Genomic DNA, 24921 nt, shown 5'->3' on the forward strand with positions numbered 1-24921 from the left:
GATGAAGCTTGGACCAGATGGGTCTCTGACTAAGGATTTGTATCAGTAGGGAACAGAAGCCACCTTTATGTCTGTTACTCGGAAAGGGATTGAATACAGGGAATTACACGCTCACACAATCGTTAGGAGGTTTGGAGGGGTGAGCATCAGCCCAGGGTTCCAGGAATGACTCTCAGCACTTCACAGAACGGACTCATTCTTAGGCAGCCATTGGAGCCAGAACTTTAATCCCCAAATCAGGAGTTTCCTGCCACCTCCCAAACTGCCTCTCACCTCCTCAAAGTGGGAGAATTAACACTGGAACACACAGTCTTAAAGCTGCTTCTGCTTCGACTGCCTCTAAAATCCCAGGAACTTAGAGAGTGCTAGCTGCAGGGGACTCCAGGCAATGCAGTTTTTAGTCTTCCAGACTCTCCTGTATGGGAAGACCCTCCGGAAGGATGTAGCCAGCCAGTCAGCCCCACCCACCACCGGCCGGTCCCAGGTACTCGGGTAAACAGATGAGGGCCTTTGTATTTATTCCAGAGGCAAAACCTGCTGACTGTCTGCCATGATTTCTCTCAAATTCTTCCTTTTTGTGCCGTTTTAAAGTTATTCTGCTTATATAGGGGAGAAACCTGCTCTTCTGTTCCTCAAGTGCTTTCTTTGGAAATTAAGATCCTTCTTTTATAGCAAAAAGGCTATGTCCTGGGCTTGAAGTCTGGTGCAAGGTCTTGGGGAGCCGGGAAGAGTCAGGGTTGGTGAGGCCCTAGACAGCCGGACCCCGCTGAGCACTAGCGCAGGCGGGCCGTGGCCACGGGAGATGCCATCAGGCCAAGGGGAGGCTCCAGCATCTGCACTTGGGTCTTGGAGGTTGTTCCTGGAAGACCTTTACACAGCTTTCTGGCCTCTCCTCTTCACTCCACATTTTGCCAGGATCCCTGGAGGAGAAATGACTTCCTTTCCATGTTCCATGAAGTGACTTTGTCACAAGCAACTCTTGCCAGCCCTCCTCCCCATCTCCAATGCCCCCAGGGCTCACAGGACCAAGGTCCCCCATGGCCTGTCTATCCCTGGTAAGTGTCAATCATATTGTACAAACAATTGACAAACATAGGACATTTTATCAGACCCCATTTCCTTATTTCCAGTAGTATAAGAAAATTGAAGTCAAGGCTAGTTTCTGCATAGACAGGATGAACTTTAGGCAGGTGGATTTTGTCAGGCTCCATCTCACGAGGCTAAGCTTTCACTGGACCCTGCTTCACAGAGGCCCTGAGCAGGGGAGAATGCATTTACTGGGACGGAGGGAGCAATCCCTCCCATACATTTGCAATCCCTAAAGGTTTGTAACCTATTAGGCTGTGGTTGTGCTGAGAATAAAACACAGTTTCAGTTCCATATAGAGCTGGCAAAACATTCAGGAAGCACAGTTTTCCAAGAGCTGAACTAATTATGCAACTGCGGCACAGCTCAGTTCGAGCTTCCTGTGGTCGTGGAGAAATGGACCGTAAGAAGCAGAATATTTTGTGACAGTTGGGGGCTGGCAGCAGAGTGGGCAGCTCACAGGAGGTGGGTCGTGACCCTTTAGCACAATCTGCTGAACAGGCTACATGAGCAACACAAAGACAGTCTCCACTGGCCTGTTAATCATGAGATGATTCTGGCTGGACTTGCATCTGCAGATACTTTCCAGAGGGATGTGGGAGCTGGGAGATCTGTGGCTCCAAAAGTTTACAAGAGCAGAAGACTCTCTGCCCATGTGATCCATAGACGGGGCATGCAGGACGCAGCCGACGATGGGCAGAGCTGACAAAGGGGGGAGCAGGTGCAGAGTCACCGAATGATAGGCCACCTACAGCCTGTGACTTTGTCAACAAGATTGAAACTATAAAACAGTTTTGAATTGAAATTGCTCACTTTCAGACTGGTTTGGGTTTAACTGTAAAGGATAAACCTTGTTCCTGCTCTTTTGTGCATCAGAGATTTAGTTCGGGTCTAAATACCTTTGCTAGTACAGTCTCCCTAAAGGGACACAGTGTAAGAGTGGTCAGAGGTCAGACAGAAAAATCTCAAACTCATGGCTCTGCTACTTAATTGCGGTAGAACTAGGACAGGTTACTCAACTCCTCTAGGCTATAGTTTCCTCAATGAAAAAAAAAAATCCTTCCTTAAAGGACAACTGTGAGAATAAGACAAAGTAAGGAACCAGGCAGGAGTTCTAGATAAGAAAATCTCTCATGCTAATAGTTGCTATGGTTACCAGACTTCTGAAAACCCGCCAGATACTGGGAATTCAGAGGCCCAGGGCTGGCTAAGGTATGGGATCAGGAGTTCAGCTCAACACAGTTTTAGAGTTCTAGCCGGGCATGGGATACAGTCAACAGGTGAAGTTCTACTGCTTCGGCTGAGACTCTGAGCTCTTCAGTAAGGAGCTCAAGGGGTGAATTCTGGAGCAGGGGTACCTCCTTTTCTCCACATTGCTTCCTTCTCGGGTCTCTCTCTCTCTTTCTCTCTGTCTCCTTCCCTCTCTCTCTCTCTCTCTCTCCCCCCACATACATATAGGTCTTTGCTTGTTACAGTTGACCCTTGAACAATGCTAGGGGTAGGGGCACCAGCACTCCCCACACACAGTCAGAAATTCATGTGTAACTTTTGATGCCCCCAAAACAACTGATAGCCTACTGTTAACTAGAAGCCTTACTGATAACATAGGTGATTAACTATTTTGCATGTTATATGTATTATATACTGTATTATTACAATTAAGTAAGCTAGAGAAAAGAAAATGTTATTAATAAAATCATAAGGAGGGGAAAATATGTTTAGTATTCATTCAGTGGGAGTGGATCATCCTAAGGTCTGCATCCTCATGGCTTCACACTGAGCAGGCTGAGGAGGAGGAAGAGGAGGGTGAATCTTGCTGTCTCAGTGGTGGCAGAGGTGGAAGGAAATCTGCATGTGAGTGGTTCCTTGCAGTTCAGACCTGTGTTGTTCACGGGTCAACTATAATCCGATCCAATCCTACCATCTTTATTCCCTTCCAGGTGTACCAGGCGCCATCACTGTGTGAACTTGTATTTGAGCGTGGTGTGTATGGGGGACTTGTCCTCGCTGTGTCAGTTCTCCAGGAAGTACACAGCGAGATGGGGTAAAGAGAATGGAAGGCTCGTGGTGGGAGTAACGTGTGGGGAAGATAAAGGGGAGACAGTAGTCTGGATAGGGTGACCGCAGGTGGTGACACATACGGGACACTCTATCAATCCAAGGGGAAGCTCCAGAGCCCAGCTGCCCTTCAAGGCAGCCCTACGGTGGGCAGGAGTAGCCAGGCCTGAGTACCCTGCCCTGCTCGGTGACTGGCTGGGGCTGCCTGGACGAGCGTGGCCTCGGCTCTCGTGGCTGCCCGGCAGCTGTCCGCTCCCTGAGCTCATCCCGCCGCCCCGCACGCTCCTCCCCAGAGGGAGACAGGGCGCCCCTGACTGAGTGAGTCTTAGACCTGAGAGCTCCACGTGCTCACAGCTCCGTAGTGAAGACCATGACTCTGTCACAGCCTCTAGCACGTGCTCAGCAGTGTTTAAAATGATTCTCTTTAAGCCTCAAGACAACTTCAGAGATAATTTTTATTTTCTACATTTGAAAGGTGAGAAAACATAAGAGGTTAAGTTACTTTTTCCAAGTTCAACCGAAGGCTAGAAATAGCAGAGCCAGGGGATTTGAAGGTATGCAATGAAACAATCGTCCACGTAGAGTAGAAACTTGTCTTATATTCTTACAAAAATAGAGGGCACGCATTCAGCTTACCTAGAGAATGTAGGGATTTTGCCCTGGTCACAGTGGGGGGGAGCAGGTAGAAGGAGAAGGGGGAGACAGGCTTTTGGACTAATCACGTGAATATGTGACACAGGTCAGGACGACGTCTGGCTGTAGAAGGACAGTTCATAACCGCTGCCTCCAGAATGTTGACCTGGACAGTCCACTCATATTAACATTCAGAAAGTAAGCACAGAGGAAAAGTATATGGTTGAGAGGGAGTGAGAGCGATTGCTCTAAAAGAAAAAAGATGGACTACATTTTGAAATAAAACTGGTAAAATTATTATCTGCAGAGTTAACAGTAATAAATAAGATGACAAGAATTAGAACCCAAAACTTTAAAAACAACTTTGAGTGTCAAAAATATCTTCTCCAGATGCCTTATTTAATATGAATTTGCTGATCAGTTCGATTACCTTTCTGCAGTCAGTTGGGGTGTATTTCTACGGATAATGAAGATGAAAACAATGAGTCTTCGTACGTCAGCCAGGATCTGCCCCACCGGACTCGTGGGACACGTTGCAGCCTCTGCCTCCATTCCCGATCCAGGTGGACAGGCCCAATTCTACCTCCAGGTTAGTTGGGCTTGCACTTGGGTTTCAAAAAGTGATAAAAATTTATAGTTCACTTTGAATTTGATAAGATTCTGGATAGTGTCTTCAGAATTCCATTTCATTAGCCTGTCCAAGGACTTCCAGATTCTCAACAGACCTTACCAAACCAGGAACTGAAAGGCCAGCCCTTTTTTCATACATTTACAGAGCAAACAGAACCCGTGTCGGTTTATCAACGAGACGGGAAAGGAAGTTTCTCTCTCAGGAAGCTCAAGGCGGAATTTTGATAGATCCTTAGAGTGCAAAGGGTGGTCATTAAAATTTTAATTTCTTCACACGATTTCATACAGCTTTACATACACATCCAATACTGAGAACCCACAGACACCATGATCTCTTTCTTCCCAGTGGAGGGTATTTGTTTAAACCTCCTTCCCAGAAGAGCTGGGTTGCTGGACTGGCTGGGGCTGCCTGGGCTCGCGTGGCTGCCCAGCAGCTGTCCGCTCCCTGAGCTCGTCCCGCCGCACCGCACGCTCCTCCCCAGAGCGAGATAGGGTCGCCCCTGACAGTGCTCAGGCCCCAGGGAAAGAGGGACAATGTGGCAATGGACGAGCTGAGCAGTGCTTCTCAGCGCCTCAGAACTCAAGGTTGATTTGAAAGATGGCTTCCGATCTGGGGTTGTCGTGCAATATTTGTGACATACTTATACTGAAAAAATATTGGTTGTCTGTCTGAAATTCAAATTTTTTACTTTGCATTTTATCTAAACATCATCTGTATTTACTTACATTTTGAAAGTCTGCATCATCTCTGGCAGCCCTGCTCTAAGCACGGTCTCCAGAGCTGCAGAGCAGAGCTAAGGTGCCCATTTATTAATGTATGAGCTAGACAGTAAGGCAGAGTCCAGTAACCAAGCCATGGGGTCAGCTGGAGAGAACAAACAATGACAGATTAAAGGAAGAGATTTTGAGTTGTCGGAAGCAATAGAAGATATTGACTGATCGGAACATGCACTGTGCAATATGATGGCATTTGATGAAGGTAGGACAGTTGCTAGAAAGGAGTGTCTAAGAGGTAGTACTGTTATTACTCCTATTTTTATTTTATTTTGTATATTTTTTAAGCCAGTCGATACTCTATTGAATGGGTGAAGAAACTGAGGCACTCGGAGAGCGGGTGACCCACCCCTGGAAACACCGGCTGTGGAGTGAGGGTTTGAACCGTAGTCCGCCTCCTGCTGCTGCGCCTTGCAGCCTTGGTTCTCTCTTCAGGACAGCTTTGCTCTTTTATTTACTTATAAAAATTTTAGGTGCTTAAGGACATCAGAAACTCCCTTCTGAAGACAATTCCTCCATGCACAGGTTAGGGACGATCCGAAAAGCCAGACTTATCAGATTCTCCTTTAATATTTGTTGATTAATAAAAGAAAGATATTGTTTTAGAAGAGGACGTTTTAAATAATAGTAATATGTGGCATGTTGGTTGTCTAAAAAAGCCAGAATTCATGAGTACTCTCCTATTAGTTGCAACGTCTTGTATTTCAGGAGCATCTGACTTCTAATCTATTCATGGGTTCATTAAGACCCTGGTTGAGCACGTGTGTGTCAAGCCCTGCACGAGACACTGGACGTGGTCATGGAAAGGTGCCGTGTGCATAGTCCCTGCTTTCTGGGAACCTGTCGTTCTCTTCCTGCCTTTTGTGTAGGGCTGGATTTTTCCTTTGTCCCTCCAGAGCCCACCAACCCTGTTATGTGGCCCAGAAGACCAGCCTCTTCCCCTGTCATCTTCTGAGATCTCTGCTTTTCGCTGGGCTTGGTCCGTAGCAGGGTGGAGAGAGGCTGAGCTTTCCTGCCTGTGCACTCTCTCAGAGACATTCGCTCCCCCTCTGGAGCCTCTGGTTCTGTCGGCAGCCCCTCTCCACAGCCAGAGCCCTGAGTTCTGGTAAGTGTCCCCGTCTCCCGGTCCCCAACAGGCTTAGAGGTGATAAGGGCCTCTGCTTGTCGCTTATCTCCGGGGTTTTGCTACAGGTTGTTGGTCTCCTTAATCCTGTCCTGGCTTTTCTAGATAGTCTGTCAACTTAAGTATTTTCGGCGACCCCTTTGAGTGCATCATCTCTTTCCCTGGGACCCTGACTAATGCGAGCATGGCAATCCCTCCTATGGCTACTGCTTTGCAGATTGTCCATAAATTCTGACCAAAACAATAAATAAATTTGATCCAAAGACAAAAACACTGAAGCAACGAAATACGCTTAGGAGAAAGTAAAACTACAGGCCAGGAGTAGTAGCTCATGCCTGTAATCCTAGCACTCTGGGAGACCCAGATGGGAGGATCACTTGAGGTCAGGAGTTCGAGACCCCATCTTTACCCAAAATAGAAAAAATTATCCAGGCATGGTGGCACATGCCTGTAGTCCCCAGCTACTTGGGAGGCTCAGAGAGGAGGATCGTTGAGCCCAGGATTTTGAGGTTGCAGTGAGCTGTGATGATGCCACTGCACTTTACCCAGGGTGATAGAGTGAGACTCTGTCTCCAAAAAAAAAAAAAAAAGAAAGAAAAGAAAAGAAAGAAAGAAAGAAAGAAAGACAGAAACTAAAACTGCAATTGACATGCATGCTGACTGCGCACCAAGGAAAAGAGAGGCCGGCAGTGTCAGTACAGTGGACCCATGAACAACATGGGGGTTGGGGGTACTGACCCCATGCAGTTGAAAGTCCACATATAACTTTTGACTCTCCCAGAATTTAACTACTAATAGCCTACTGTTGCCTGGAAGCCTAACCAATGACATAAACAGTCAATTAGCACATATTTTGTATGCTATATGCATTATGTACTGTGTTCTTACAGTAAAGTAAGCTAGAGAAAAGAAAATATTATTAAGAAAGTCAGAGCCTGGTGTAGTGTTGTGCACCTGTGGTCCCAGCTACTCAGGAGACTGAGGCGGGAGGATCGCTTGAGCGCAGGGTTCGGAGGTTACAGTGAGCTACGACTGTGCCACTGCACTCCAGCCTGGGCAACGGAGCAATAACTCATTTCTAAAAAAAAATATTACTAAGAAAATGATAAGGAAGAGAAAATATATTCACTGTGGAAGAGCTGGAGGTGGAAGAAGAGGCAGGAGAGGCAGGTACAGTCAGGGTAAGTTTTATCGAGAAGAATCTGTGTAGAAGCGGAGCCACGCGGTTCAGGCTTGCACTGTTCAGGCTGCTTGTGTTGCACTGGTCAGCTACGCAGTGTGTTCCCGTTGCACTGACCAGGGCCCGCCCCACAAGGACTCGTGTGCATGATTTATCAACGCATCACGTACTCACGTAGCCATGCAGAGAGCATCCCCTGCTAAACCACACGGTGCACACATTTTTGTAAATGTATCTTTTATACGCACGTATGCATTATCCACATCTCACATAAAGAAGAGCTAAAAGAACTGATTAGGTTTAGCAAGGAAGAAAGCCACTACCCAAGACAAATGACTGCTGTGTTTACTCAGACATTTCTCAGAGGACCAAGCATGCTTTGAGCTGCACTAAGAGATCTCATAAGGAATAAAGAAGGATGTTCTGGGGAAGAAGATTCTGCTTCTGTGGAAGGGAAAACTTTGTAACAGTGTGAGGTCCCAGAATAATTTTCCAGTTTAGCTGTGTGCTGTTTGTTCATAAGAATCACTTTGGATTTTGGTCGCATAATATATTCGATACTTAAAAGGAAATTCTATGAGCTCAATTACATGGCATAAGTAGCTTTTTAAAAAGGTTTGCTGGGTGGTCCCTGATAGCCTCTCGTAACGTAAGGCTTGCTTTTTTTTGTTTTTTATTTTTTTTGGTCATCTGTTAAGAGACTTAATGGGAAACGGCATCTCACTAGAAATGCATAGGAGTTAATAGTCTTTTGCATATTACGTGTTTGTGATATTAAACAAAAAATAACGTACAGTGTGTTCACATATATAAAAGTGGCGGAACACTGCCTGGCTTATAGCAACTGCTATGTAAGTGCCTGCTGGTATTATTGTTGTTGTCGTTGTTCTACTTTGATGACATCTTGTCACATCACAGTTCTAGTTCCAGCGGGTCAAGCGTCACTCCTTCAGCAGTGGCTGCGCTGCACCTGCCAACAGCACGGCCACCCCCAGCCTTTCCCTTCCCAGGGGTGGTATGTATTGGCTGTCACTACCCCCATCCCTGTGGGAAGTCACATCTGGTCTCTACTTCTACAAAGACCCCGAAAAGATGGAAAAGGAAGGGCAGGACACTGCTGAAAAGGCGGTGACCAAGCAGAAGCTTCAGAGCATGGCCTGCCCGGCTCTCGAGTTTCTGCCCATCCGCCAGGCCCGGCTGCCGGTGCAGTGGGGCCAGCTGCAGCTCCGCCACCTGGGCCGCGACGGAGTGCAAGTAGCCCCAGACGGCCACAAGGGATTCTCCCACAGAAGCTGCCTCCTGGGCAGATGACGGAGATGAGACTGAGGGGAAATCACCATCAGTCTCTGAATAAAAACAGAGTGCGACTCTGTGTCAGGCAATCACAGTGTACCCTCGATCCCACGCAACCGCCGGTTACAAACACTGTCACCAGTAACTTTAAACTAGACCCGACTGTTCAAGCTATAAATTAGTTGTTAAAGCTTAGTTATTTAATAATTAAGTCAGACATTTCTAATTTTGTACTTTTTTATTTCCTCAAAATGTTTTCAAGTTGTTGTAAGATTCTGATTAACTTCTTGGTCATTTTCACAGAGCATAAGGCTTATTTTTATTTTTGGTTCATGTCAAAAGGTAACTAATATTAATTTGTCATTGCACTTATCATTTTTAGATACATAACTCATTGCAGTGGAAAAGACCTGAGAGATTTCTTTCTTTCTTTTTTTTTTTTTTTTTGAAACAGAGTTTCGCTCTGTTGCATGGGCTAGAGTGCCGTGGCGTCAGCCTAGCTCACAGCAACCTCAGACTCCTGGGCTCGAGCGATCCTCCTGCCTCAGCCTCCTGAGTAGCTGGGACTACAGACATGCGCCACCATGCCCGGCTAATTTTTTTCTATATATATTGTTTAGTAGGCCAGATAATTTCTTTCTATTTTTTTTAGTAGAGACGGGGTCTCGCTCTTGCTCAGGCTGGTCTTGAACTCCTTACCTTGAGTGATCCACCTGCCTCAGCCTCCCAGAGTGGTAGGATTACAGGCGTGAGCCACCGCGCCCGGCCGAGATTTCTAAATAGAAGAAAACTCTGAGGTCATCCCTCCCATATTGTAGAAACATTGCTTCTTTTAGATATGAATCCATATTTTTATCAGTTTGAAAGCAAAATATGATGTAATTGCCCACCTTTGACATGACTTTAACCAGGAAGCTTGTCCCTTTTTTAAGTCTTGAAAAAGTTCATCCATAGCAAGAAATCCTTCAAGAATAAAAATAAAACATCACTTTATTTAGGTTCAATTCAACCAGTACTTGTTGATCATTTATTATGTATTAGGCACAATTCTGGGCTCTGTAAATTCAGAGATGACTGAAGTGGCCCTGTCCTTAAGAAGTTCACTATTTCTTCCTGAAATGGGAAGCTAGACAAGGCATTCTAGAACAACATGGGGAGTTCTTTAGCTGAAGCCTGGTATACAGAGTTCTGACAGAGCCCCAAAGGAGCCTGATGATTTCTTCTGAAGGGAGCTTGGTCTTATTTGGTTACATGCCTGTCCCCTTTAAGAGACTAGACTCTGCTTGAGGACAAGGACCATGTATTCATTGTTCTTTATTCCTACTGAAAGTACAGGGCTCAACTTATCTTTTTCATAGAAAAGAAAGAAAGAGACGGAGAAAGAGAGAGAGAGAGAGAAGTAGAAAGGAAGGAAGGAAGGATGTTATTTGCTAAATTGTGTATTCCCAAAATTCATATGTTGAAGTCCTAACCCCAGGTATCTCCTAACCCCAGGTATCTCAGAATGTGACTCTGTTTGGGAATAGAATCCTTAAAGAGGTAATTAATATGAAAGAGGTCACAAAGGTGGGCCCTAATCCAATATGACTGATGTCCTAATAGGAAAAGGCAATCAGAACACAGACGGACACAGACACACACAGAGGGATGACCATGTGAAGACACAGGGAAGATGGACATTTACAGGCCAAGGAGACAGACAGACCTCAGAAGAAACCAAGCCTGCTAACATCTTGATCTCAAACTTCTAGCCTCCAGTACTGTGATACAATAAATTCTTGTTGTTTAATCCATTTGGTCCATGATATTGGTTATGGCAGCTCTAGTAAACTAATACAGAAAGAAGGAAAATAAGAGGTGATTCTTGAGTCAAACACCAAAGAGCAAATATGATTTTTCCAAACTGGAAAAGGAAAAAGGAATGATTAATTCTGTCCAGAATAGGAAAAGAATCAAGATTTCACAGAAGAGATGACATTTGAGCCAAGCATTGAGGGGTTGCCAGAATCTGTCACTTGGAGAAGGAGAAAAGAGGTTAAAGCATAAGAGGAAGAGGGACCTTTTCACAAAGAACCACACGCACTTGGAAAATGGGCCCAGCAGGCTGTCTGGGCTGTGAGTTTGAGGTGCAGGGGTAACGGGAGATGAGTTGGGCAAGTAGATTGAAACCGGACTGTGGAAGACCAATGGTCGACCACGAAGGGAGTTCGCATAGTAGAAAGAATTGATCAGGTCTTTAGATTAGAGACAGACACCAGGAAGGGAGGAAGGGAAGGATGAAGAGAGAGCAGGAAGTTAAATAGCGTCTGTCATAATGGTGCAGACAGAAGGGTAGGAGGTTCTGAAGTGGACAGGGAGCCATAGAATTGAAAAGTTGAAAGTCAGTGTAACATTGTGGGTAGAACCTCTACAAGTGATTGACCACAGCAGAAGCTGTGTCCAAAAATAATACTAAGATTCTGAGTTGGTAAAGAGAAGAGGACTATACCAGGGTCAGAAATACAAAGTCGGGAGCAGGTCTTGGCTATGGTTGATGGGAGGTGATGATTTGATTTGAGATGAGATGTATGACAAAATCAATGTGTGTTGCAGTAATTAGGAGAGATCTAGAAGGGAGAGCTTCACCCTGTGACAGGGGGATTTAATGGTATCTGGCCCCCCATCAAGCCACGGAGGCCACATCACATCAGAGCAGACCTCCCATGTCTGGCTGTGTCCCAGGCTGAGTTGTAAACCACTAATGGACACACTGTGCCTTCTGTGGCCCCAACCCTGCTGACTTCTGCCCTTGAGTTTCCACATATCACATTTGGCTGTCATCTCTTCTTACAACGATCCTTTCCCTGAGAAAGAATAGGCTCTGTAATGTGCAGTAACAAACACCCCCAAATCTCAATGGCTCAAAACAACGATGCTTCATTTCTTGTTCACATGACATGTCCATGTCATCATTGTCCTTCCTCTGGGTCCTGGCCATGGAGCCACTGTTCACAGTCATCATGGCACAGGGAAGAGAAAGCTTGGCAAAGCCTCCAGGGCACTTGAAACTTCCATCCCAGGGAGGCCCAAGGGGAAAGAGGCACCTGCCTGTGTGGACGCAGTCCAGACGGTGCATGTGAGGAGGCGGCCTTGACCTCCCAGCCCTCACAGTTGCTATGCCCTTCCCATGTTCCTTCCCAGGAGCATGGAAGCCCTCCGCAGCAGAGAACCCTGGCACATGCTACACTGACCCAGTGATCAAGGCGAAGGCGTCAGTGATCAGCTATGTTGGGAGTGTGACCCGAGAGGCCGTGACAAGAAGGCATCTGACCTCTGTGGTCTCCCCCACAGACCCGCAGCCTTCGTCTACTCACGGGGACATCAGACTGAGCACATTCTACAACGCGCTTGCCCGGGACGCCTCAAAGCTGCCTAGGTCACCAAAACAAGGAAAGCCTGAGAAACTGTCATGGAACAGAGGAGGCTAAGAAGAGATGACAGCCAAATGTGATATGCAAGGGGCTCTGTGGAATCCTGGAGAGAAAATGGACATAAGGTGAAAACTAGTGAAATCATTCAGATAACGTGTGGAATTTAGTTAATAGTGATGCTAAGTAAGGTCGGTCCCTTAAGTATGACAAAGGTAGCCTGGTAATGTAAGATGTGACCGCAGAGGGACTGGGAAAGGGGTGTGTGGGAACTCTATGTACTGTTCTTGAAACTTCTCCGTAAGTCAAAAGTATTCTTAAGAAAAAAAAAAGAGATGGCCGGGCACGGTGGCTCACGCCTGTAATCCTAGCACTCTGGGAGGCCGAGGTGGGAGGATCGCTCAAGGTCAGGAGTTCGAGAGCAGCCTGAGCAAGAGAGAGACCCCGTCTCTACTAAAAATAGAAAGAAATGATCTGGACAGCTAAAAATATATATTGAAAAAAATTAGCCAGGAATGGTGGCACATGCCTGTAGTCCCAGCTACTCGGGAGACTGAGGCAGTAGGATCGCTTGAACCCAGGAGTTTGAGGTTGCTGTGAGCGAGGCTGACGCCACGGCACTCTAGCCCGGCTGACAGAGCAAGACTCTGTCTCAAAAAAAAAAAAAAAGAAAAAAAAAAGAAGAACAGGGTCTATATAAATTAAACACAGGTCAAAAGACAGTGTGATTATCAGCGCAGTCTGTATTTAGTTTAGAAAATAAAATGAATGAAACAAATCCCTTCTATAATAATAGAACATGCCCAGTTTGTAACGCTGTATGTATATAAATAATTCTTTATTATGGAAAATCTGCTTCAAAGAACATTTTACCTTAAGGAATTTTTCCCACCAATGATCCGCTTCTGCTGACGGTGCAGTAACCTCAGCCCACAGACAGACGCCAGGGGCCCTGAAGGAGGAAGGTCAGGAGTTAGACCCTCGCTGCTGATGGAGGGGTAAAGGCACAATAAGTGTTGTACTCCCCTGATGCTTCCTCCTCTATGTCAAAATCCCTTTCTCTGCAAATTGTAGGATAACTTTTCCTATAATGAAGATAAAAAGTGTCCTCATTCGACCAAATGGTAGCAAGTTGCAAACACATGGGAAATTTTATGAGGTTTTAGCTCCAAGGGGTTTTAGGGCTTCTGAGTCGTGTGACCCCATCTAGTGCCTTGTCCTGGTCGTGTCCTGCTGCCAACTATAGAAGCTGTCCCAGAGTTCAGGAATGTCAAACAAAATAAGAGAATGGCAAAGGCAGTAAGGGTCTAAATGACTCACTTTCCAAATACACCACTGTTCCAAGCCACAGATGAATATGTAACTCAAAGGAGCAAACATTCCCAGGCTAGAATTCCGATCTGAATTTACGTTTACTCGGGGTATTAACGTATGAAAAGGGTTTGCTAAGCCAATTTAAGCGGTCAACTGTATTGATGGGTAATACAGTCAAACTTCCCCAGGTAACAGACTTCTGTCAGGAACATACAAAAAAGAGTTCAATGAAAATGACATGCAAGGTGGTGTAAAAAAGAAGGGCAAATCTAACAGATATGACCAATTTTTAAAATAATTTTAGAAAGCAAGAGAATGTATATAGAGGTACTTTGCTTCTTTGGTTAAGTACGTGTGGATCAGGCACAGATACGCACTGTCTTTCCATTTGCGTAAGGACAGAAGGGTGGGCATCTTGCCAAGAACACGAGACCTCATGGGGACTAATGGTCCCCCATGATACTCAGGTAGAGGAGAGCCCAGTGGGGAATTAGCAGTCGTTATTTCTTGATGGAGAAAGAGGTCCGACAATGTGTGCCAAGATGAGTAATTTGCCAAATGATCTCAGAGGCATGCTGTCAAATTGTAACTTCAGCTCTTAGAATATGAGTCCTCTAGATGACACTGCATATTATAGGATATTAGAAAAAAAACATAAGTTTCCAATAGTGCTCCAAGTTGGCTAAATGTATATGATGCCAAGAAAAGGAATGATGTAACAGTGAGCAAGCAAAACCTGAAGTTGACATCACTCTGAGACAAAGCACCAGATTGCAAGAGAATAAAATGTATTTAAACCCACAAACTGTTATAAAAAATAAATAAAAAGCAAAATGAAGTTCATTTATAAAAGGACCCCATCAGATGACCAATGACCAATGACTTGAGTTTGAATCACCTTATAGAAGTCACCAGTCAAGAGTGTGAATATCAAATCAATCGGTTCCTGAGCCAGTTTCTGTAATCTAGCTAGTGTAGCAAGAAATCTTTTTACTTGAGGTCTGGCAACATTGTTATAACCATGGAAAGGAGTCAAAATAAGTATTGCCACAACTCCAGAAAGGCATAAAAACAAACACATAAACAATGAAGAAACAAACCTACGGTAGCTCATCTTTTAGAATAGGTTTACATAGAAGTGTAGTAAAATATTTCACAGTTATTGAATTTTTATATTTTATAACTACTTCAGGGATTTGACATAATCCAAAGAATCAGTTATATTCAATTTGTAAGTGTAGTTTAAATTATTGAAGGGAACTTAATAATCAGAATGTAGAGAAAACTGTCTTACCAATTCCTATGTGTATGTATATGTATATGTAAAAAAATAAAGCACAAGGAGTTGTCAATGTTCTGTCTACACTCAAAAGCTCCTCAGATAGTGAAGAATCATATTAACAACATCCAGAATGCTCTAAAATGCTTAAAAGAAAAAAATGTTTTTAAACGTAAAAAAAAAACCAACATCCAATTCATTTATTGCATTCATTTATTGCACTGTCTTTGGCAGTTATTAAAAGGTTTTAGAAAAGAATAATACTCAAATACTTAGATGTACCTGATCTTAACAAAAGCCAATGGCACAAAAATATGAACTTTCAATGCAGACAAAGAGATGACTGTTCTTTTCAGCAAATGTAGCAAGACCTTATCCTTACAAAAAATTATTTTAAAAAAATTAGTAGGGCGTGGTGGTGCACACCTGTAGTCCCAGTGACTTTGAGAGATTCACATGGAAGGATCGTGTAAGCCCAGAACTTGGAGGTTGCAGTGAGCTGTGATCACAGCACTGCACTCCGGCTTGGGTGACAGAGAGAGAGACCCTGTCTCAAAAAATAAAATAAAAAAAAAATATAACAGAATAAAATAAGAGTGAAGAAGTGCCTTTGTTGGATTCATCTCTCTATTTCCATTGCTTTCCTTTTTAAGACGGAAATATCAATTCTGGATCTTCAAGGACAGCTTTATTTCATCCAAAGAAGGGAATATAGGAACCGTTAAGAATGTACAAAGGGGGTGATCCCAGGGATCACAGTTTCTGGAAATCCGCTCCTAGCCCTGAGCATGCTTTCTCTGCAAGCCCCACCTGGGCAAGTTTGCCAAGAACCACTGCTCTAAATACTACCACCAGGAGCAGGCACTGACTGCATACGTTCTTGCTGCACGGGACTTACGTCACCAAAGCCCTCCTTGGAGTAACGAGGTGGGGGTCATCATCCCGTGGCTTGCTTAGGGCCCCAGAAGGCAGCTCACCTTTCTTACTGTTACCTGACGCTTTCTTGCCAGAATAATCGCAAATAACGCCCGCATCCTCGCTGTGGCGGCAGTTGTGTCTTCCGATGTCCTGCTTGATGCAGTCAGCCAAGGACCTCTCATGTCCTGTGCACTTCACGTTGTCCACGTGGATGGGTCCTGCTCCTTCCCCAAAGTAAGCCACGCCTCGTGCTCTGGCGGGGCCCCTGCAAACAGAGCCTTCTTAGGCACACGGAGAGTCAGTCCATCACGCGTCTGAGCAAATCACAGCCTGTGCCCCCGTTCCACGTTCTCTAATTTTTGCATATTAAAATTAGCCTCTGCATGTGCTAAAAACCATTTATTTCATGACTGTCAAAAAAAAAAAAAAACCCTAGCCTGTAATCCTAGCACTCTGGGAGGCCGAGGCAGGAGGATTGCTCAAGGTCAGGAGTTCAAGACCAGCCTGAGCAAGAGTGAGACCAAGACCCCGTCTCTACTAAAAAAATAGAAAGAAATGATCTGGACAGCTAAAAATATGCAGAAAAAATTAGCCGGGCATGGTGGCGTATGCCTGTCGTCCCAGCTACTCGGGAGGCTGAGGCAGGAGGATCACTTGAGCCCAGGAATCTGAGGTTGCTGTGAGCTAGGCTGATGCCACGGCACTGTACCCAGGGTGAGAAAGTGAGACTGTCTGAAAAAAAAAATTTTTAACTAAAAATAAGTAAATAATTTAACTTTAAAAAAAGAAAAAAATAGAAATGTTTAGTGATGGAAGATTCCTGTGCCCAAAAAGATGCTTCTAAAGTTTCTCTTAGAATTAAATCTTTTTTGTGTAAAACTCATTTAATGATATTAAATAATAATAAATGGTCATTGGATCAAATTTGCATTTGCATTGTATCAAATATTGTATCTTACGTGACATAAGGTTTCTCATGATAGAAAAATTTGCATAGACTCTACCTGTTACTTTGTTATAATTCTGAATCAAATCAACATGCTGCCAGTATTTTCAGCTGAATAATATAAACGAATTTTAGATAAGAAGTAACTCATTAGAACAAGCACAAAAAAGTCAGAAATGGGCACCAGTAACCACCACAAACAACGAAGCTTTCCTTACTTAAAGCCAAGCTGCCGACAGACCACAGCTGCATCCTTGTCACTCCATCCATCGTCGCAGATGGTTCCCCACTGGCCATGGATAAAAACCTCCATGCATCCCTCCTTCTTGTTTTCTCCATACACCAGTCGGAGAGGAAAACCTAGGCCGCCATTCGAGAGCATTAGAACAGCTGAAACAAGCATGAAGCATGAGAGACTCAAACTCCTGGGCTCAAGCGATCCTCCTGCCTCAGCCTCCCGAGTAGCTGGGACTACCGGCATGTGCCACCATGCCCGGCTAATTTTTTTCCATATATATTTTTAGCTGTCCAGATCATTTCTTTCTATTTTTAGTAGAGATGGGGTCTCGCTCTTGCTCAGGCTGGTCTCGAACTCCTGAGCTCAAGCGATCCTCCCACCTCGGCCTCTCAGAGTGCTAGGATTACAGGTGTGAGCCACTGCGCCTGGCCTTTACAAAATCTTAATATAAAATATTTGGGAAAGCTAAACAATCTCTGGGTATACAGTATCTTTAATTATATATCTCAAATTGATTTCTAGCAGTTTTCTTTAATTTTTCCTGTAACATTGATATAATACACTATTTTTGGAAAATAATACTATCTCTTAGAAAAAAGACAAAATATAGCATAACTACAAATTAAAAGTCTAATTTTATACTGTAAAACTGAGTAAGAGGCAACCTCACTGGGAAAGAAATCTTTGCTAGGGCTTAACACTCTGAAGTTTAGAATCTGTGTCACGTTAAAGTGAGAAGTCCGGCCGGGCGCAGTGGCTCACACCTGTAATCCTAGCACTCTGGGAGGCCGAGGCGGGTGGATCGCTCAAGGTCAGGAGTTCAAGACCAGCCTGAGCAAGAGCGAGACCCCGTCTCTACTAAAACAATAGAAATAAATTATCTGGACAACTAAAAATATATATAGAAAAAATTAGCCAGGCATGGTGACACATGCCTGTAGTCCCAGCTACTCGGGAGGCTGAGGCAGGAGGATCGCTTGAGCCCAGGAGTTTGAGGTTGCTGTAAGCTAGGCTGACGCCACAGCACTCACTCTAGCCCAGGCAACAGAGTGAGACTCTGTCTTAAAAATAAATAAATAAATAAAAATAAAAAATAAATAAAGTGAGAAGTCCACGTATTTACCCCCCAGAAATTGCCTCTCACTCACACAGGCGCTAACTGTATTCTTACCAGAACTACTTTTACTGGCTTAGAATTTTACTTTTGAGTATTCCACCTACTGCAGACGGAAAAGAGTGTGCTAAATGGGCTAAAGCTAATTTTGAGAAGAGTTGCATTCACATTTAAAGTTCAAGTGCAGAAGTAAAAGTAAGTAGTAAAAACCTCTACTGTTTCTTTTTTCTTTTTTCTTTTTTTTTTTTTGAGACAGAGTCTCACTCTGTTGCCCGGGCTAGAGTGAGTGCCGTGGCGTCAGCCTCACTCACAGCAACCTCAGACTCCTGGGCTCAAGCGATTCTCCTGCCTCAGCCTCCTGAGTAGCTGGGACTACAGGCATGCACCACCATGCCCGGATAATTTTTCTATATATAGTTTTGACTGTCTGTATAATTTCTTTCTATGTTTTAGTAGAGACGGAGTCTCGCTCTTGCTCAGGCTGGTCTTGAACTCCTGAGCTCAAACGATCCACCCACCTGGGCTGCCCAGAGTGCTAGGATTACAGGCGTGAGCCACCGCGCCCAGCCTCTACTGTTTCTTAAATGCTGTTATTTGTATCAGTAAACCACGATCTCCTTCTCTAGGCTTATCTTTTCAATATAAAGTATTTTTTAGTAAGTGGGAAAGTAACGATCTATTTGACTGAATAAATGGTCATATGATCATTTCCTCAAAGGATATGTCCAAAGACATAATGTTCTTTGGACAAATGACTTGAGTTAATAGACACATTACTGAGATTAGAATAGAACCAAAGAGATTCATAATAGTGATCACATATTTTATTAATCATTATCACCTTCCGCTTTTTAAATTTTTAAAAAATACTTTTAGAGTCCTAGAATTAAAAAGAGTTTCAGGTGAACTGGAAAGATCAGTTGTCCTAACCCTCCGATGTAGTTAACAACACAGGCCTGCAGAGAACTCAGATTACACGGTATTCTGTCACCAGATGTGGTGACAGAGCACATCTGAGTTGTCACCCCAAGACCCTAATACTTCCTCTCTGGGGTCGAGAGGGTCCATTTCTAGCAAACAGCTTCCTTCTCCCCAGCCACACGCAATCATTTATCACATAATCCTGGGGGGATCAAAAGAAGAATAGAGCAAGGGACAAGGAGAACAAATACAAAGAAAGAAAATTGGAACTCTAACCCGCAAGGGATAGAATAAAAACGTGTATTTCTACTTGATATAATGCTAGATTAGTGCAGTGAGTCACCACAATCTCACCGTTCAGAGTACAACGAGGAATAACCATCCACTTTGACGAACTTAAAGTATGCAATATGCTTAATGCTGTGGGAATCAACAAGTTTTGTTACTTTATAATGTGAAGATTTCAGCTTCACGGTCCCAAAACAAATGGATACAAGAAGGGGCTGGTTCAATTCTGAGGCTAAAAGGCTACCTATGACATTTTAACATCCACTCACACACACTCACACTCACACACACACACACACACACACACACATGGATGCATGTGTAGGTACATAACAGAGGTACAAGAGCATTTCTGGAAAGTCTTCCAAATGCCTCCTTCTGTATTTTTCAGGGGTATTTATTCTCCCCTACTTGTCAGACATTGAGAATCTGTCAAGAATGTTTAAGTGTTCTTTGCCCATAAAAGGTTCTGTATCCAGAATTATTGCAAGACTGTTAGAGGAGTTAGTGGCCTTTGATCCAACTACAAAGCTAAAAAAAAATTATAATTTGGGAGTAGCAAAGGTCCCTGATGGGTTTCTGGAATACAAGAGCATCTTAGAAAGATGGGTGGGCTATTAACTGCAAGGAATCCACTTAGAAGCCCCCTGACAATCTCGAGAGAGCAATGGCTGGCCAGGGACAACAACTGAATCCTTAGATGCAGGGCAGAGCTGGGGTGGCGGTGAGGAGATGGAATTTCTTTTTTTTTAATCCTGTCTCACATAGTTCATTAGAATTCAAAGTAAATAAAAACCAGAGCAGGGGACCAAGGAGTAGGGGGATGGATATTGCAGCTTCTTTAGTCCATACCTCGGATACATGTGATCCTAAACATTTTAGAAACTTCAGCTTCTAAGTAAAGAAACCCAATTTAGGGGTAGACATTTCATAGTTGGTGGAGAGACTCAAAAGATTGTTTTTTCTCTGCATAAAATTGACTGACAATTAGACAGTTGTGGGAAATAGACCCCCCCAAAAGCGCCATTGCACATTCTGGAGCAGCAGGTGGAGGTGCAGCAGCCACTGAATTAGGGATACCGAGAGCCAGGCCAGTCCTCACCCAGAGAAAGTCTGTGTCCCTCGCTGCCAGGGTAGCAGGCGACTCCAACGTCCTTGCGATGGCCACAGTCATGCCGCCCCCAGGGCTTCCTGGAACAGTCGAGGAAACTGGTTTCCTTTCCGGAGCAGGTGACATCGTCCAGCCATATGGGACCCATGCTTTCTGGGAAGTGGTTTGCGGAGGTTTGTTTGCCGTATCTGTGACAATAAAACAAACATGGCTGGTAGACTGCTGGCTTCAAGGAACCACCACACATAAAACAACCTCATGAAGTGTCATGACTTCAGAGGGTAAGTATTTGTTCCTTTCCTACCTTGGGGACAAAGTTCTAAGAGCTATGTTTGCTCCATCACACATGTTGGTCATCTTAAAAATTTTCTATTATTTCACTGGGTAACTAATGAATAACTAAACCTCTTTCCCCATTCATTCTTGTGTTTTGTCTGCAATGTAACCCGCCCATCAAAGAGAATGCAGACAAAGAGGAAAACCCTCAAATTCCTGACCATAGAAGTCACAGTGTGGACCAGACGGTGAGAACACGGAGCTCGTGTTGGCCACCTGAGCTCACTGATTCCATCTGCTTCTCCAGGCTTCTCTGCTAACTGACCTCTTCTCCGCTAGGAAAAGTGCGGATTAGTTCAGGGATGACTCAGGCACTGTTCCTAATCCGTGATGAAATTTGGATTTCGGCCCATTAATATCAGAATGACAATGTTCTTGGCTTTTCATAAGATTATAGAAACCCAACTTTTTATAAATTATATTTGCATTCCAGCTGACTTTATTTGTAACATTGCACTACCAAAAAACTAAATATGTTATAACAAATATATACGTTGCAGAATAGGAAAGATCTACAAAATAAAAATGGTAATTTAGTCTACAATCCTTTCATTCTCCCCCAATTTTGTTTTCTTTTGTCCCATAAAATCCAAACCTCCAGAAATCACTGAGTTTAAGGATATTTTAGGTATCTTTCAGTTTGAACAGTCTATGAAATCCAACTCTTACTCATAAGTTTTATGTCCATCATCTCCCTCAATTCATGTTCTTATTATTTCTGTGCTAAGAATACAAAGAGATCTTTCTCCCTGGCATGAGTTTTCTTAATTTCTTTCTATACAAGCATTTATTAAAGAACATTTTACTAAATTAAAACAATGAAACATTTAATAGACCGTTCTAAGGCTTTTTTTCCTATTTGCTAATTAGGCCTTAACTAGAAAAGTAATTCACCTAAATGTCCCATTGCTATCATTTTTCACCATTCTTACATGAAATGCCCCAATCTGATTATCATCTGTCCTTATCAACCATATAACATACAACAGGAAGTCATTTTACTTTGGGATTGCATTTGTACAAAGAAACCTAAAAAGTTTATCCTTTTCTCATGCCCCCAAAAATTATTTTTCAAAAATTCCTCCCTAAACTACAAGTAAATGTAGCACATGCTTTTACTACCATCCAAAACAATCACTTAAAACTTCTAACACACATTATTGAGAACATTTTTAGAATCAGTAAGTTTGTATACTACTGTGTATGCAAGAAAAACCGAATGGATTTATGAAACTAAATAAAATATGGAGAAAAAAAATCAATGTCATTCGTTTTCATTAATAAGGAAAAAATGTGGATATAAATAGTAAACAATAGGATTTATGACTCTCTAAATCTATGAAATTGGAGTATAGTTAACAGTCTAATAGAGATTTACTTAAAATGACATGTATTAAGTAATTCTCATTAATTAAATGTCAATACACTGTATTTATTTGGCTGTTACGTCATAGCCCTTTACCCAATAAGCGCTCTGCCCAAGAATATTCAAGACATGGCACAATTACATGCATTTATATCTTCCTGATAGCATTATTGTAACAGGCAAAATTAAACTAAACTAAATATTCAATAAGTTATGGTATGAACCTTCTATGGATATTGTTATTAAAAATTATGACTACATAGCAATATAATGGTAAAAAATATGGATATAAAAATTACACGTCCACTACTAGCACTGATATAAAGTCATACACACAAATTATAATAATGATGGTGTAAGAATAAAACATTATGGATTTTTTAAAATTTTCTTTCTTTTCCAAACTTTCTCTGTTTTATGTTACTTTTATAAATTTTAAAATATACATTTAAACACAGCTTTACCTAGCTTGAATGAAGGCATATTTTTAAGATGGAATGAATATTTGCAAATAGCTCTATCTGAAGCTGCAATGAAACAATGTTGCCAATTTTCTTCAAGCTTCAAACAATTCCTTCAAGCATGACACAGAGACACGAAAAACAAGAAAGAATGGGCGTTCATTCAATATTTAACGGAAAGGCATCATTTGCGGTTACGGGGACAAACTTGGGTCTGCTCTGGAATGCACTGTGTGTGGCAGGGGATGAACGTCCCCAGGGTGACACTTGGCTTTTACGTGAGTGAGGGCAAAGGCGAGTTCTAGAGGGCGTCTCATAACAAGAGGGCTGTTTTTCTCAAATAAAAGTGAGAATCACCATCACATTCTGAGAAAGGGAATAATGAAACACGAAAGCATTTGACACCGGACGTCTCTGCAACGTTAGACACGACGATGTCGAAACTAATGACATGCAACAGTATTGGAGCGTGAGAATAAAATCGAGCAAAGTCTTGCTGGAAGAGACACAGAGAGACCTAGAAGTCACCCTGGCTTCAACCAATTGTTCAAGACGAGGGGTGGTGGCGGGAAAGGTGAATGAGACAAACAGCAAGACATGATCACCCATCACCTTACAAACTGTCATGGCTTTTATTGTTGTGCTTCCCTAGATAGGCAGAGAGATGATAGCGAATATGCATTTGTAGTATTATAGAAATTCCAGGCCGGGCGCGGTGGCTCACGCCTGCAATCCTAGCACTCTGGGAGGCCCAGGCGGGAGGATCGCTCGAGGTCAGGAGTTTGATACCAGCCTGAGCAAGAGTGAGACCCCGTCTCTACTAAAAATAGAAAGAAATTATCTGGACAGCTAAAAATATATATAGAAAAAATTAGCCGGGCATGGTGGCGCATGCCTGTAGTCCCAGCTACTCTGGAGGCTGAGGCAGGAGGATCGACTGAGCCCAGGAGTTTGAGGTTGCTGTGAGCGAGTCTGACGCCATGGCACTCACTCTAGCCAGGGTGACAGAGTGAGACTCTGTCTCAAAAAAATATAAACAAATAAATAAATAAAATAAAAAAAAAAAAGAAATTCCAATAGAGATTACACAATAATATTTTTAAAGACAGAATCTGGCATTCAGCTGCCTCATCCCGGTGAGCCTTACTTAAATCCCAGCTGCCGACAAACCACATATGTGTTCAGCACCGTCCAGCCGTCGTCAGAGACAGAGCCCCACTGTCCCTGGTGATACACCTCCAAGCGGCCCTCGTGGCTGCCTTTGCCCCCTGCGAGTCTGATGGCCCCATCTGTGATGAGAAGGAGACACAGAGACTAAGCAAATCAACGCTCAAAAACAGGCAAAACAATGCTGTCATTTCATGAGAACTATCAGCAGCTCCAGGCCTCTTGTTAAACTTGTATCACATCTGTGCTCGGTGACCTGGGGTTACTGTATCGATGCTGAAGTGTGACAGTGTCCCTTTCTATGTGTACTCCTGTCCTCTGAGTAGAAAAATATATCCTGATATAATTCCGAAGTATCTATTTAAATTTTTCTGGACTAAGTAATATTTGTGACGTTTCCTATAACATTAGTCTTTGAAATCTAAGCAGCATGGGCCATTTAAATGTAAAAAGTAAGAACACATATTAACTTGGAGATGGTTCAAAATTTCAACTGCAAATAAAAAATATTAAAATAAGACGACAGAAGAAACTATTCTGGATAAAGGACAGTCTGTCGGGTCAATGCATTTATTATTCCTTAGGCGTCCATGAGTCATAAACACTGGAACGCACATCTTGCCTTTGTTCTTTTATTGATGACACAGATCTGAATTGGAATCTTATTAACTGAATAATTAAAAGAGCTTCGAAGCAGATACACAGGACAATAAATTTAAATTTTAAAAATGTAGATTTAAAAGCCATTTTCCATCCCAAATAATCCAAATAGTCCTCCTATCAAACATATATATAATCTTGGGTAAAAGTCAGACTTCTCATGAATCTCTGGGATCATTTAAAGCAAATAAAGGTCTCTTAGCAACAGAACCATTTACGAACATAACACTGCACTGTCTGCAAGGCACGCGACGAGTATTACCTCATCGGACCATCACAGCAACGCTACAAGGCTATCTTCATTTGAAAGAGGGGGAAGTTGTGACTCAAGAAGATCATGTGCTCTGGTTTAAAATCCGGCATAAATTATCTATTTTTATTGACTACCAATGTGTTAATCTGCTAATAAAAACAAAGGCATGTAGAGAATTGTCAATAAAAATATAAATTTAGTATTTTGTAGGCTCCAAGAAGTTATTTTTTTAATTTTTATTAAAGAAAGATTTAAACAAAAAAATTTTATTCAAGTTCTTTTTGCCATAAAAACAATGGATTTGTGATAACTCAACTTCTCTTGACTGTTCATTTCCTTCTTCTCACCCCCAACATGTAATCACA

At 43.0% G+C, this 24921-nt stretch overlaps 2 protein-coding genes and 1 long non-coding RNA gene across 6 annotated transcripts in view; 1 reads left to right on the top strand and 2 right to left on the bottom strand.

Moving 5' to 3' along the window:
* Window positions 1-282: 282 nt before the first annotated feature.
* Window positions 283-10474, top strand: LOC123629877. Of its 4 annotated transcripts, none has more exons than XM_045539235.1 (6): window positions 283-484; window positions 916-1055; window positions 3027-3130; window positions 4218-4366; window positions 5890-5988; window positions 10380-10474. In XM_045539235.1, exons 1-6 carry the CDS (start codon window positions 389-391, stop codon window positions 10434-10436), a joined length of 645 nt encoding a protein of 214 aa, XP_045395191.1. In that variant the 5' UTR covers window positions 283-388; the 3' UTR covers window positions 10437-10474. The 4 variants fall into 4 exon arrangements, with proteins under 4 accessions (XP_045395191.1, XP_045395189.1, XP_045395192.1 ...); XM_045539233.1 differs by lacking the exon at window positions 10380-10474 and adding an exon at window positions 6078-6699; XM_045539236.1 differs by lacking the exon at window positions 5890-5988.
* LOC123629881 lies at window positions 3581-10201 on the bottom strand. Its single transcript, XR_006732354.1, has 2 exons — window positions 9668-10201; window positions 3581-5272 (listed from the first exon to the last, which is right to left on the bottom strand). It is a non-coding gene; the product is annotated as an uncharacterized LOC123629881 (long non-coding RNA).
* Window positions 10475-15798: 5324 nt separating the features above from the next.
* Window positions 15799-24921, bottom strand: part of LOC123629879 — a 44596-nt gene continuing 35473 nt past the window's right edge. Inside the window, exons 4-6 of the mRNA XM_045539237.1 lie at window positions 20305-20501; window positions 16860-17001; window positions 15799-15960 (exon numbers count right to left, since the gene is read on the bottom strand). Of these exons, the coding sequence (XP_045395193.1) occupies window positions 15890-15960; window positions 16860-17001; window positions 20305-20501 (410 nt within the window). The 3' untranslated portion in view covers window positions 15799-15889. The remainder of the gene's footprint in view (window positions 15961-16859; window positions 17002-20304; window positions 20502-24921) is intronic.

The sequence above is a fragment of the Lemur catta genome, unplaced genomic scaffold (genome assembly GCF_020740605.2).
Source record: "Lemur catta isolate mLemCat1 unplaced genomic scaffold, mLemCat1.pri scaffold_55_ctg1, whole genome shotgun sequence".
Taxonomy (NCBI): Eukaryota; Metazoa; Chordata; class Mammalia; order Primates; family Lemuridae; genus Lemur; species Lemur catta.

Excerpts from the sequence above, each read along its gene's own strand:
- LOC123629877 (XM_045539233.1), top strand. The coding sequence starts at position 389 with ATGCAGTTTTTAGTCTTCCAGACTCTCCTGTATGGGAAGACCCTCCGG. Across the intron at positions 3,131-4,217 it reads GAAGTACACAGCGAGATGGG|TCAGTTGGGGTGTATTTCTA; the intron begins GTAAAGAGAATG and ends ACCTTTCTGCAG. Across the intron at positions 4,367-5,889 it reads AGGCCCAATTCTACCTCCAG|GAGCATCTGACTTCTAATCT; the intron begins GTTAGTTGGGCT and ends CTTGTATTTCAG.